This window comes from Oryzias latipes, chromosome 21 (genome assembly GCF_053564925.1).
Source record: "Oryzias latipes strain Hd-rR chromosome 21, Olatipes_Hd-rR_3.1".
Taxonomy (NCBI): Eukaryota; Metazoa; Chordata; class Actinopteri; order Beloniformes; family Adrianichthyidae; genus Oryzias; species Oryzias latipes.
This window is the reverse complement of record NC_136257.1, coordinates 21,710,058-21,722,118: the sequence shown is the minus strand read 5'-3', so window position 1 is coordinate 21,722,118 and position 12,061 is coordinate 21,710,058. Positions and strand designations below refer to the sequence as shown.

Sequence of the window (12,061 nt, the reverse complement as noted above, 5' to 3'; positions counted from 1 at the left end):
AAAACAATGAATAGTTGTGGGTAATACACTGCAATAAACGGCTGCACGGAGCAGTGAAACAAGCTTGCTCTTAAAGCAGTTCGGGCTGTTCATTCTGTGTGATGCCAAAGGCCATGCTTTGTGAATCTTATCTGGAACAGTAGCAATAAGGCATCTGTGGTGGCAGCAGTGCCTTTGAGCCCCGTCAGCTGGCACCCTCCCATGACTGTCTCAGCTGCAGCTATCTCAAAGTACCCACTTTTTCTTTTTTGATACATGTAAAGGTGGAACAATTACGTGGCATTTAGAGTGATGGGGATAAATGAATCTACTTTTTTATTTTTTAAAGTTGAATTTCTAGATTACTCGGGCTGTAACTCGGGCGTCAACCTTTTACTTCAATTTTGTTTTGTAAACCTGCAAGATCTTAAGCCAAACTGATGGTCTGTCTGTGCACACTGGAAGATCCTAAATCAATGCGGCTCAATGACAAACATGACGCAAACTATTGTTGATCGAAAGCCTGAACTTTGTCCAACTGATTTCCTTTCTCTCAGTTTAACAGAACACATGCAGGTCTTTCCAAAGACTGAATTTACCATCCTATAAGATAATTAAACCCTTAATTTGTTGTCCCCCCCCTCCTTTTTTTAATCTCGTGTTCTTTTTTTTTGTCTAATTCCAGAGTGCATGGTCTTATTATTAAGCAGCTCATCCATCACAACGTGGGTGTAAAAGGTTAGCAGGATGACAGATTTTCTGGAAATGGATGAAATTCAAATGACAAAAAGCATGAGCTAACCTTTGGAAATAACGACTTGTATTTATCATCTCAAAAAATGTCTCGTCTTCAGGGCGCTTTTCCTCTGCGACTGAACCACTTGACAACTGCTAAACCCAAAAAAACTTCATACAGAAACCTGTCTGCAATGTTATAGCCTCAGCTTTAGCTGCACCTATATGACTAGGACATTCAAACAACAGAAGGACTTAATCTGTGACATAATCTTATGAGGAACAGCTTGATCTCCTAACAAGTCTTATTTATGGGTGTAAGAGTATTTCTGAGATCAGAGCAATAAACAAAGCCCGCAGATGAATGGCGCCCATGCGTATCTCACATGGACATTATTCCTATGAATACTGCTTAAAAGCATTAATCCGGGATGCGGATTCCCTTCTTTTAGTCTGATGGTTTTTGCTGAATGTGCCCAGCGTGCAGGCTGCAGCAGAGCCTAGCACCCAGCTGGGTGATTTATCACAGAATACTCCTGATTAAGGAAAATTAAAGCAGGCTGCTCTTGGCTCGCTAACTGCTTTGATAACAAGTTCAAGCAGCTAGTAAGTGGGGAATGTTTTGCGGAATGTGGACCCCAGAGGAAAAGACAGTCAAACCAGTTGGTGTGAAAAGACTTTCCCAGGGTTTTTCTCCTGTTTATTTTTTAATTTTTTTGGCACACTTCTTCAGTTGAAGCGGGTACCACTTTGTTTGCTCTTCAGCTACATATGGTACTGCTAACTCATTCTGTTTGTGCTGCTACTATACAGAGATCTGACACGATGCGATGGCTTATTGATGGCATTATTGGGAGCTTTCATTGTGATTTATAAAATATGACAACAACATCTTTTAAGTGGTGCTTCAGATAGAAAGTCTAACCAAGAACAAACAGTGTGAGATGTGGGTTTGTAAACAAGCTCAGAATGAAGGTAAGAGTTTTGCAGTGTCAGACTTGACTGATCAGGAAAAAGAGGTGCTGCAAAGTGTGCTTTCCGATTGTCCCCCCCCCCCCCCCACCCCCCCCCCACACACACACAGTTGGAACACCAGTAGGCGGAGATAGACACCTACAGCAAACTCATGACGTAAATACAGAAATTGACATGACCGTTCAACATTGACAGTAGACAGGAAGGAGTTCAAAGAGCTTAGAAACTTTCTGAATGAGAGCAGCAAGTGAAGCGAGTCAACTTTTGAAAATATATAGAACGAGTAAAACTGGAGGGGAGAAACAGCCGTGAGACAAGTTCCATCATCTTCTCTCTGGTTAAAGTTGTGTTGAAGCTTTGCGAGAGCTGCTGTTTCTGTTTTCTTTTTTTCTCTTTCTTTTTTTGTTTTTTTTTAAGGAATTGTGCTCCTGCCCTGTCAATCATACAAAATGGCGCAGTAGGCAGAGCCTTGCCTGAGCTTATCCACCATCCCCGTGGAGTCTCTCTATGACAGTGACGGACCGTTGAGGCACTCCCGCCGCAAACACTGCGCAGGTTTCCACCAGTCTCCATTGTGGCAGCGGCAGATGGTGCAGTCGTCCACCTTCACGTCGATCCCGGCTGGGATGATCGTTGTTCCAGCAAAGCAATTTGGACCTGCCGCATGGGGAAGGGAAGAAAAGGGGGTGGAGAGACGGGAAAAAGGGGAATAAAACGACAAGAAATGGATGCGTATCTCCTGAGAGCTTCTCTTTGCGGAAGGAATTGTGGAGCGATGCAGAGAGCTGTGGGGAGTTGGGGAGAGTCAGAGTAGACGCACAGATCTTTTCACAGGCATGCACCGATGGGCTTGTTTTTGCAACACTAAAGCGCTTTTGTTAGTCTCCCCTTCTCCCTCGACATGGAGCGCTTTGCATCCTAATGCGCCTCGCGCACAGAAGCCTGCCAGGCGCTGGCTTGGCAGTATAGAGAGGCTGGAGAGCAGAGAGAGATGGAGGGAAAGAGCAAGAGAGCTGCTTTCCGAGGGGCAAAGGGAGGATGGTTTTAATCACTTTGCTTGTATATTAAAAGGCCAAAAAAAAAAAAAAAAACTCCTCAGCAGTTTCTCCTACTTTCTTGTAAATAGAGACAAACATTCCAGCTACTTATCCTAAAAAAAGTATTTTTTTTTTTTTTACCAGATAAGGATTCCTCATAGGGGTATAAAAGTTTATCAATGAAGTTGATTAATTCCTTCCATCTAACCAGATCGATCTTTCTAAGGCAAGTTGTTAACAGAAATGAGCTGTACCATTATGAAATCCTTTCAAAATAAAATGAATCGACTAGTGTTCCCTTGCCATACCGCACTCTTGCTGTTTCGCAGATTTTTGTCAGTGCAATTTTTTTATGTTTTTTTTAAACAGCCCACTGTGTTCTGCGTCCTGATTGGCTTTTTACTGTGTCAATCAATCTATCCCATCCTGTGCAGTACGTGTTCAGCTTTCTCCATTTACATTCAACTTTGATTGTGAGCAGATCTTTGTTTTCATTCTGTAATACTGGATTTATTTTCCTCTGACACTTTAACAGTTTAAGAAAGAAAGGTGAAAATGTTCATGTCTGTTTGAGAAAGGAGTTTAAAGTGTGTAGTGAGGGCTTTTGCAGCCTTAGAACATCTACTTTGAATGATTTCACCTTTTGCAGGTTATTTTTTAGAACGTAACCCCGGCGATAAATGAGTGACCACCGCATATTTATTTTGGAAAACACCATTCTGGTTGGTTTATTTTACTGTAACGTAAAGACATTAAACTGAGCTCGATTTATTCAGCCCGAATGTGATGTCATGACCAAGTGCAGCAAAAAATGACCAAGCCATCTGTTACGGCTGTGGCCATATTTTGGTTCTGTTTATTCTGTGTTTTGTGTATTTGATTTGTATCAGAGTGGGACTTTTTTGTGGATCTTTGTGTGTGTGTATGTATGTCTATGTCTGATTATTTTCAGGTGTGGTGGATGAAGGCGTGGCTCCTATTGGACCCAAGCTGGTGGAGGCAGCCTTCAAAAGCACCATTTGGACCTTCAAACCATGAGAAGGGAGCTTGGCTGCAACCAGTCTCCACTGCAGCGTGGCCCCTTCTCCATTTTTGTTTTGTAGTTCTCCACCTATTTTGTTGTGTGCTGCACTTTAGTGTTGTGTTTTAGTATTTTGTGGTTTTATGCCCACTCTGTTTAGTCTTTTGGTTTGTAGTTATGTTAAGTGAAGCTGTAGGGGTGAACTGCCATTTTCTTTAGTACATGTTTTTCTCCTGTTCCTGTTAGTGTTTTGTCATTGATTTCTTTCAATTACATAAGATTACATGTTTCAGTTACGTGGGGTTTTTGTTTGTTGTTTTGACCTTGGTTCACCCTAAAGCCTTTTTGCTTCACTTTTAGTTCGTGTTGATTATTGTTTATTTATTTGTAAATACATTTGTTATATTTTGAATGTAGACATATCTTCTGGGGTTTTTGTTAGTCATTTTGGTAGCCAAACCTTTACTTTTTACGTTATGCCCCTCGACGCACCCCTAGACATTAAAAGGGGCATAACACCATCATTACAGTCCAATGTGTGGAAACCCTTTGAATTGTGCAGACATGTGACCATACAGTGCAGTAGACTGTTCTAATGATGTTCCCTTTGTATTATTTTTATAAAACAGCAATGGAAGTAGAAGATAAACCTTCCTTTGTTCGACCAAATTTTTTAAATAAAAATTTGCCATGAATGTATGTTAAACTACGGAGCCCGTGTCCTGACATTAAGATATAAAAATATATCTTGTTCCCACAGATTAATATCTTGTTCCCACAGGTTATTATGTCGTTCGCACGAAATACTATTCCGTTCCCACAAGATACTATTCCGTTCCCACAAGATACTATTGCGTTCCCTTAAAATACTATTCCGTTCCCTCGAAATGATTAACTCGTGCGAACGCAATAATTATGTCGTTCGAACGCAATAATTAATCCGTTCGAACGCAATAATTATTCACGTCATAAGTCATTCACGCGGATATGCTCTCTGTACGCCGGCAAAACTAAGCCGCTTTCAGCGGTAACTTCCGTGTCTCTGTGACCCATATTCGTTCAAAAAAGGAACATGAAAAACAAAAATGATCACTTTATTACTGTCTCAATGAATATAAGAAAAATATCAAAAGATTTATGATAACTAGGCTGCTTTGTCATACGATAGCTCCTGCTAGGCTACTACTAGCTCCGCCGCAGAGCTCTCTGATCATGTATGCCGGCATTTGGGCAACTGGCTGGTCTGTTGTCAGACAGCTGATATTGTAGTTTAGGGTCGAATAGGAATAATAATATTCAGGACTTGTCTTTTATTAACTTTAGCAGTCAGTATCTTTACATTCGAAGCCTATTAGGCTACATGCTAACTGACTAGCCGATGATTTCCTGTTATTAATTTACGTCATAGATTTACAGCAGATAACTTCACATTTCTGTCTGTGTGTGTCTCATTACATTGCATTGAAGACACGGAGGATGTTTAGAGAACAGATTTATTTATTTCAAAAAGCACAAAAGCATCCATCGTATTCACGTTCATTCACATGATGATCTGGTACGCCCTCAGTCATCTTGCTGCAAAAGCCGCTTCCTGCCGCTACTTCCGTGTCTCTGTGAGCATTCAATAGGGGTAAAAATAAAAGCAAGAATGGTCGATCTCTTATTTTCTCGATGAAAATCTGAAAAATGTCATATTAAGCTGGATGCTTCGCCTAAAGCACTTACCTTTAGCTTGTAGCATAACAAAAATAGCAGTACGTCCCGTTTCCCAGGGTGCTTTGCTGCCAATCACTGGCCAATCACCGTGTCCCTGTGACCAAGGTCTAACAACAAGACCAATGATTGGCCAGTGATTGGCAGCAGAAACGCAATAGTATCTTGTGGGAACGGAATAGTTATCTTGTGGGAACGGAATAGTATTTCGTGCGAACGACATAATAACCTGTGGGAACAAGATATTAATCTGTGGGAACAAGATATATTTTTATATCTTAATGTCAGGACACGGGCTCCGTATTAAACAGCAGTGGGCTGAACTTTATGAAACTTAAATGTTATTGGATTTGCCATTATTTATTGTTGACTTGTTTTTTTTGTGCATATATTTAATTTACACATTTGCAAGAAATACAAGGAATCTGGAAAACTTCACCTGCACTGTTCAGTCCCTGTAGGGATGTAATGATTTGTTTTAACAATGATTCAATTCATATCATTAGTGGTTGACGACACAATTCATAAGCAATATTGGTTCATTTTAAACAATCTGATGCACGGACCTAAAACCGATCCAGGATATCTTTAGCCAAAAATTCAGTGTGACTCAGAGATAAATACATGGCTACTGAACAGGGCAGGGGAAGTCTTCCAGATTCCTTGTATTTCTCTAAGTTAATTAAGAGTAAATTAAATATATGTACAATCAAACAAGAATTATTGGCAAATCCATTCACATTTTAGTTTCATAAAGTTCAGCCCACTGTTGTTTTTCTACATCCAAATAATCCAAATGCAACTTTTTTTTAATTTTTAAACTTGTTCTGTTTAACAACTGAGCAAACAAATGAGATCCATTTGTGTTGGACGTTTTACTATTACAAAAAGGGGCTATGCATGTTATTACAGCCAAGGTGTACATTTGTAGAAACCCCTTTTGCATTTTTATTATGTTGTATTTATTTATCACATTTTATGCTTTAAATATATATTTTCTTTTTTTACATAGGGAAGAGAGAGGGGGAAAAGTATGAAAAAGACAAAGAAAAGACAGAGGGGGAGAAAAAAAGGAAGGGAACACTACTAGAACATTCTATCACACTGTATGGTCACATCTTTCCACACATTGGTGTGTGGAAAGACTTCTCAGTATAGTGATGCCTTTCTGAAGGACGGAATAGTCATCAATGAGGAAAATCTATCCCGAAAATGCAAATAGCTCAAATTAAAATTAAACAACAACTTGGCTTGATCCTTTTTTGCTGCTATTACATGTATGTTGCTCGCTGGGATGGCACTTGTTTTTTTTTTTTTTACATTACAGTAAAATAACTATCATGCCTTATTCCAAATGGTATTTTCCAAAATCCCTTTGATTTGATTTATTTCCTTGTGAAAAAACTGATGGTTTTTGTCAGTTCAACTCTCAACTTACCTTGGACAGATCAATATGGTTGGATCTCATAGAGAAATGAACCTACCATGTCTCAAACCAAATGGTATTTTCCAGTGTTGATTCCATTATTGATTTATCTAATTTTGAATGAATATTTTAAACGGTTTAGGTCGATTTAATCAATCTGGTTGGATCGTAGATATAGAAATTGATAGATTTTAGGTCAGTGAATTGGATCGAATCGGATCAATCAAAATGAACCAATATCGAACAGAATTATCAATTGGCAAACACTAATTGTGATATGAATCAAATCGTTGTTAAGATGACTCATATAGAATCATAGTCTTAAACTAAAATGTGTTTTACGTAACACCTGAAATCAGATCTGATAATCTTTACAGATTCCGATGTGTAAAACATGCATCCAAGGAGCCGGTTGTCTCTGTAACTAAGCAGTGTTACTAGTTTATACCACCAAAAAATGACAATATCCCATTTTTCTCTGAGTGCTTCTTGGGGATTTGAGGTTGTGCACCTCTTCACTGAGATTTTGAGACAAAGGCACACAAGAGGTGGCAGGAATTCACTTTAGTTTTATTCATTTAAACTATGTGTTCAATTGGTGTGACAGTGACTCTGGGTTTGCGCTCAGCAAAGTGCCAGACTCAAGACTTGCCTACAACTTGTCATAAAAATTCATTGCTTCCATAATTCTTTAAGACACAATAGATTCCACAACCAAGAGTCACAGACATTTTGATGTCAGTGTGAGACTGGTTTAATGTGGGATAATTTAAGGAATTTACGTGGGATTTTTAAGTGAGTTATCCTTACAAATTTAAATTAACCCCATACACCAAATGTTTGAATGAGATTCAAACACAGAGTAGTTTAATAACAGGTATCCTAATCCTTTGCCTCAGGAAAGATTAATCTCCCTCCTTTTTTTTTTTGGCTTGATAAAAACACTTTGATCTGGACTTAGAGGAGACACGAAACTCCTGCCAAGTTTTAACTCTCATTTATCTGCCTCTGGACAACTGGCACAGGTCTCAGGACGAGCTCAGCAGAGGCTGAGGTGGAATGAACCATTGCTGCTGCCAAGCATCACTGTTTACAACCAGACGGCCCTGAAGGTGGATGCAGTTTCAGGGTTCTGTCACTGTGAAGGACATGGAGATATCAGTCTAAATGGGTTTGAGTTAATGGCTTGTCACATTTTCGGTCAAAATATCTTTGTACTTTCTCAGAACTGTTCCATTTTAATGAGTGCTGGATATTAGGATGAAATCTAGACCATTGTCTTAAATAAATGATTTATTAAATATTGTAAAAAAAAAAAAATCATATGCTGTAGCACCAGGTGGCAGATTTATGCATGGCACAATTCTTCTGGAATGGGAAGAATCCCGTCTTTCTCTGACTATTACTCAATACCATATAACTATGACTACCGGTACATAGTCCTGACGAATGAGAGTATTTATAATTTAGGATAAAGATTAAAGCTTAATCAGTCAGACTAAAAGAAAGTGTAGCTCAGTGATAAGTGCTTTAATGGCAGACTCTTGAGTTGTGCTTAATTCTGTTCATTTTTTGTTATTTCGTAATACTTTGCAGATGATACATTTCTAAGCTTCATTTTTGGTTTATTTTTTTCCTAGAAATGTCCAAATCTTTGGAGAAAGAAGTAAAGCAATGACAAAATGTATAAGAAAATGATAAATAAGGACTTGCTTTTATCAAAGCAGGTCTTTTATCTTGTAATTTGAGATTGTCTAGCCAGGTTTTTTCTTGTGCTGCACAGAGTAAATGCAGCATGAAAATGCAGTGGAACTTCCCTCTCTGTAGTTGTTCTGCAGATTCAGCAGCTCCGTTTACTACAAAGCTGTGTCTAATGTGAATAACCCACAAGAACAACCGTAACCCACATAAAACAAAGCCCTTCTTCATCTGTAGACCAACACAGCCACATATTGTTAATGTGACAAGCATGATATACACAGTTTGGCTGTGATATTCAATGAGTAAATGTTCGCTTTTACTTAAAATATTTTTTTCTGTTTTTCCAGCACAAAAGAAATGTCACTTTTTTTGAATGAATCCATACAGGAAACACAGTGTAATATGTTAATAGTGCAGCACCACCTTAAGTTTTTCGGCCACAAATGATCTTTAGGCATTATATAATCCTGAAAATCCAAAATCCTGTCGATTTATAGTTTCAGTTTTAAATCTGTGGATTAGAATTATCTCTGTTGTAATGGATCTGAGTTTCTTCTTCTTACTTTATTTTTTCTGCATCATTTAAGGTGCCCTTACAAGCTTAAAATTTTTTATTTTTTTAAAACAGCAGTGCACCTTATAATTCTGGTGGTGCTTACTGATGTCAAAGTGATTTTTAAAGGTACATGGCACTGTCAAATGTCAAAATGTCAGACTGTTTTTTTCAGTAGCTGAAACAAGATTGGGTGTTATTGTAAATACGCTAACGTAACTAATGTGTAGCCGTGTAGGGCGGTGTTTTTTTTCCATGTTACTAACAAGGTTGGGGGTAATTGTAGTCACAGTGATGTTTGTTTTAGTGGCATCTGTCTGTATTTTACATGTTGCAAACAAGGTAAGGAGTTACAGGTATTGTGAATACGTTAACGCGGATAATATGTAGCGTATCACAAACATACTGTAAATGCAGTTGATAAAGTCTGATTGACAAACTTATGTCCAACTTTTTTGTCTTCCTTACTGCGCCCTATAGTTGGGTGTGCCTTATAGATGATACAAGTTTAAAAATAGACTGTTCATTGACTGTGCATCTTCTAATCCAGTGCGCCATTTAGTGAAGAAATTAGAATATAATGTCGAAGACCTTCCTTGTTTTCCATAGTTATTGGAATAATAATAAAGATTTATTTGAATTTTCACCTCTAAGGTAATTTTGGCTTATATAATAGGGAATAATGACCTTGTCATTGTGTGTATTAGTTTATGATGTATTACCTTCAGGAAATATAACATTCCAAACAACATTTGTATTTTAATAAACCATACTTCATGGTTTTATTAAAGGTCATTTAAACTATGTAATATATTCAACTATTTATAGACTACTTGACTTTGCCTTTTTTTTTTACCTTGGTTTGGTGCAATTATTGTTTTCTTGCACATTTTTTAAAAACATTATATATATCCTTGCTGCTTTCCTGGTACAAGCATTTTAGATTTCCTTCTTCCAGTAGGATCCATAACAAAGGAGAGAGCTAAACAGCACCCTCTTAAAGTATTTTCCCCAAGGCCTTCAGCCATCCAGTCACGTAGAGATTTATCTAGATGCAAGACTGACCACGCACCCTTGGGGCACCTAGAAACAGCAAGCCTACTTTGAAATGCCAAGGGTGTCACTGTCCTGTCAGCCTGGATTAGTTATCCTTTAGTTGCTTCTACAGCCTTGCTCAACTACTTTAGGTGTTTTACTGTGATGTCAGTATGTTGAAATGGAAGGTGGATCCATTATAGTTAAAAGGAAAAAAGGGGGGGGGGGACGACGTGAATGAAGAGTAAAAGTAGACATTTAGATCAAGAATCGCTGGAAAGAAAAAAACGTATTTTTATATTTGTACTAGTGTTTATTTAAAAGATTTGTTGTGCTTCATAATGAGACGATTTCCATTATAAAAATAAGTTTTCCTAACAAGCTCTTATCTGAGTACAGAAAAATAACTTTATGAATGCAGTATTATGTTTAGACTGGTATGCCTTTGCTATTGATCACAGGTTCTCAAGGAAAAGTGCAATTGCTGCACTTTCCTCAAAGTTTCATCTCTCCCTTGGAAATACTAGTGGCAAAGGGAAGCCCCCACCTTGTAAACAGTCAATGGGCCAATGAAATCCTATAATTCTAATTTGAGGTTTAGCTGTGTTTGACACCAGGGCATTGAGAGAGAAAAGGCCCCCCAAAGACCCATTAGTCCCTCCTACTACACCTTTAATCAATGAGCTTATGTTTACTCAAATTAAAACTCTTACTACTCATTCGTGTCTAACAGGCTCAGGTTCATATTTTACTGTAATTTATAGAGTGCCAATTACTTTCTCATCCTCCAAAGACCCTTATCATAAAAACGTGATGCCACAGGTAAAGGGGCTGCTGCAGTTTTAAGGAAATGTTATGGCTTTGCAGAAATTGGCTTGCAATTTCCAGAAGAGATAAGCGTTTACCGTTTTTACAGATGGGGCAGCACTGCTCTGGCTCATACACAGGGTTGACGCACTCTGGGACGGCACAGTCGGACACCACACAGTGCACCTCATTATTTGGTTCGCAGCGGCACCATTCACAGGGCGACGGCTGTTGGCAAAAAATAAAAAAATAAAAAAGAGAACAAAGAATCTGGGTCAGATGATTCAACTGGCTTACCTTCATCTGCACGTACATGCGTTTTACAATTGTTTAGTCGAAGACTCCATTTACATTCATATGTTTGTAATGGTTCATTTTGATGGCCACGCACAGTGTCACAAACATTTAAGGGAACACTTGAAAAGAAATTGCTTGAAAAATCAAAGGGGGAGATATTTGTGTTGCCTTGGATTTTGCTGCATTCTGTGCTAGTCTGCCTCAGGAAACTGTTCGGGGGTTTATCACACCCCTGCAACATGTAAATCAGGACTATGCTGCACTCTGGGCCTCTGCCATTTGCTTTACAAAGCCTTCTGGCCTGTAAATGACCTGTAACGCAATTACATTCTGTAGAGAAATGCAAACTGTTTTCAATCAGAAAAGGTCAACTCTTCATTATATAATATTTTTATTCTGTTCGATATGATAAACTGCTATTTAAAGGCCTGACGGCACTGGGTCTGCTCTCTCCACAGCCTTATGCATTTTAATATTGATGTTGGAGGGAATAAGGAATACTAAAAACTTCACACTTTTAATAGAAATGTAAAACTGTGGACCTGATTTAATAGTTCAGATGAATTATTATTTTTATAAGAAATGACTTAATATTTTCAGTGAGCAAACCTTGATTCAGATTTTTTTTTCGGAAGGTGGTTTTTATTTGCAAAGTTTTACTGGAATTAAAATAGTTTATTTCAGCATGACAACCTTAAGCCAGCAATAAAACATGGGGGAGGTGCTATAATAGTTTACATTTATTATTCAAGGGTTTTTCTTTCTTTTATTAACCAATAAAA

General features: G+C 38.2%; 1 protein-coding gene across 6 annotated transcripts in view; it reads right to left on the bottom strand.

Moving 5' to 3' along the window:
- Nucleotides 1-1,924: 1,924 nt before the first annotated feature.
- vwc2l (von Willebrand factor C domain containing 2 like) overlaps nucleotides 1,925-12,061 on the bottom strand; it is a 28,279-nt gene continuing 18,142 nt past the window's right edge. For all 6 annotated transcript variants that reach the window (XM_020713132.3, XM_078939928.1, XM_020713133.3 and 3 more), the window contains 2 exons: nucleotides 11,081-11,210; nucleotides 1,925-2,346 (listed from right to left, as the gene is read on the bottom strand). In XM_020713132.3, coding sequence (XP_020568791.1) covers nucleotides 2,195-2,346; nucleotides 11,081-11,210 — 282 coding nt within the window. In that variant the 3' untranslated portion in view covers nucleotides 1,925-2,194. The remainder of the gene's footprint in view (nucleotides 2,347-11,080; nucleotides 11,211-12,061) is intronic.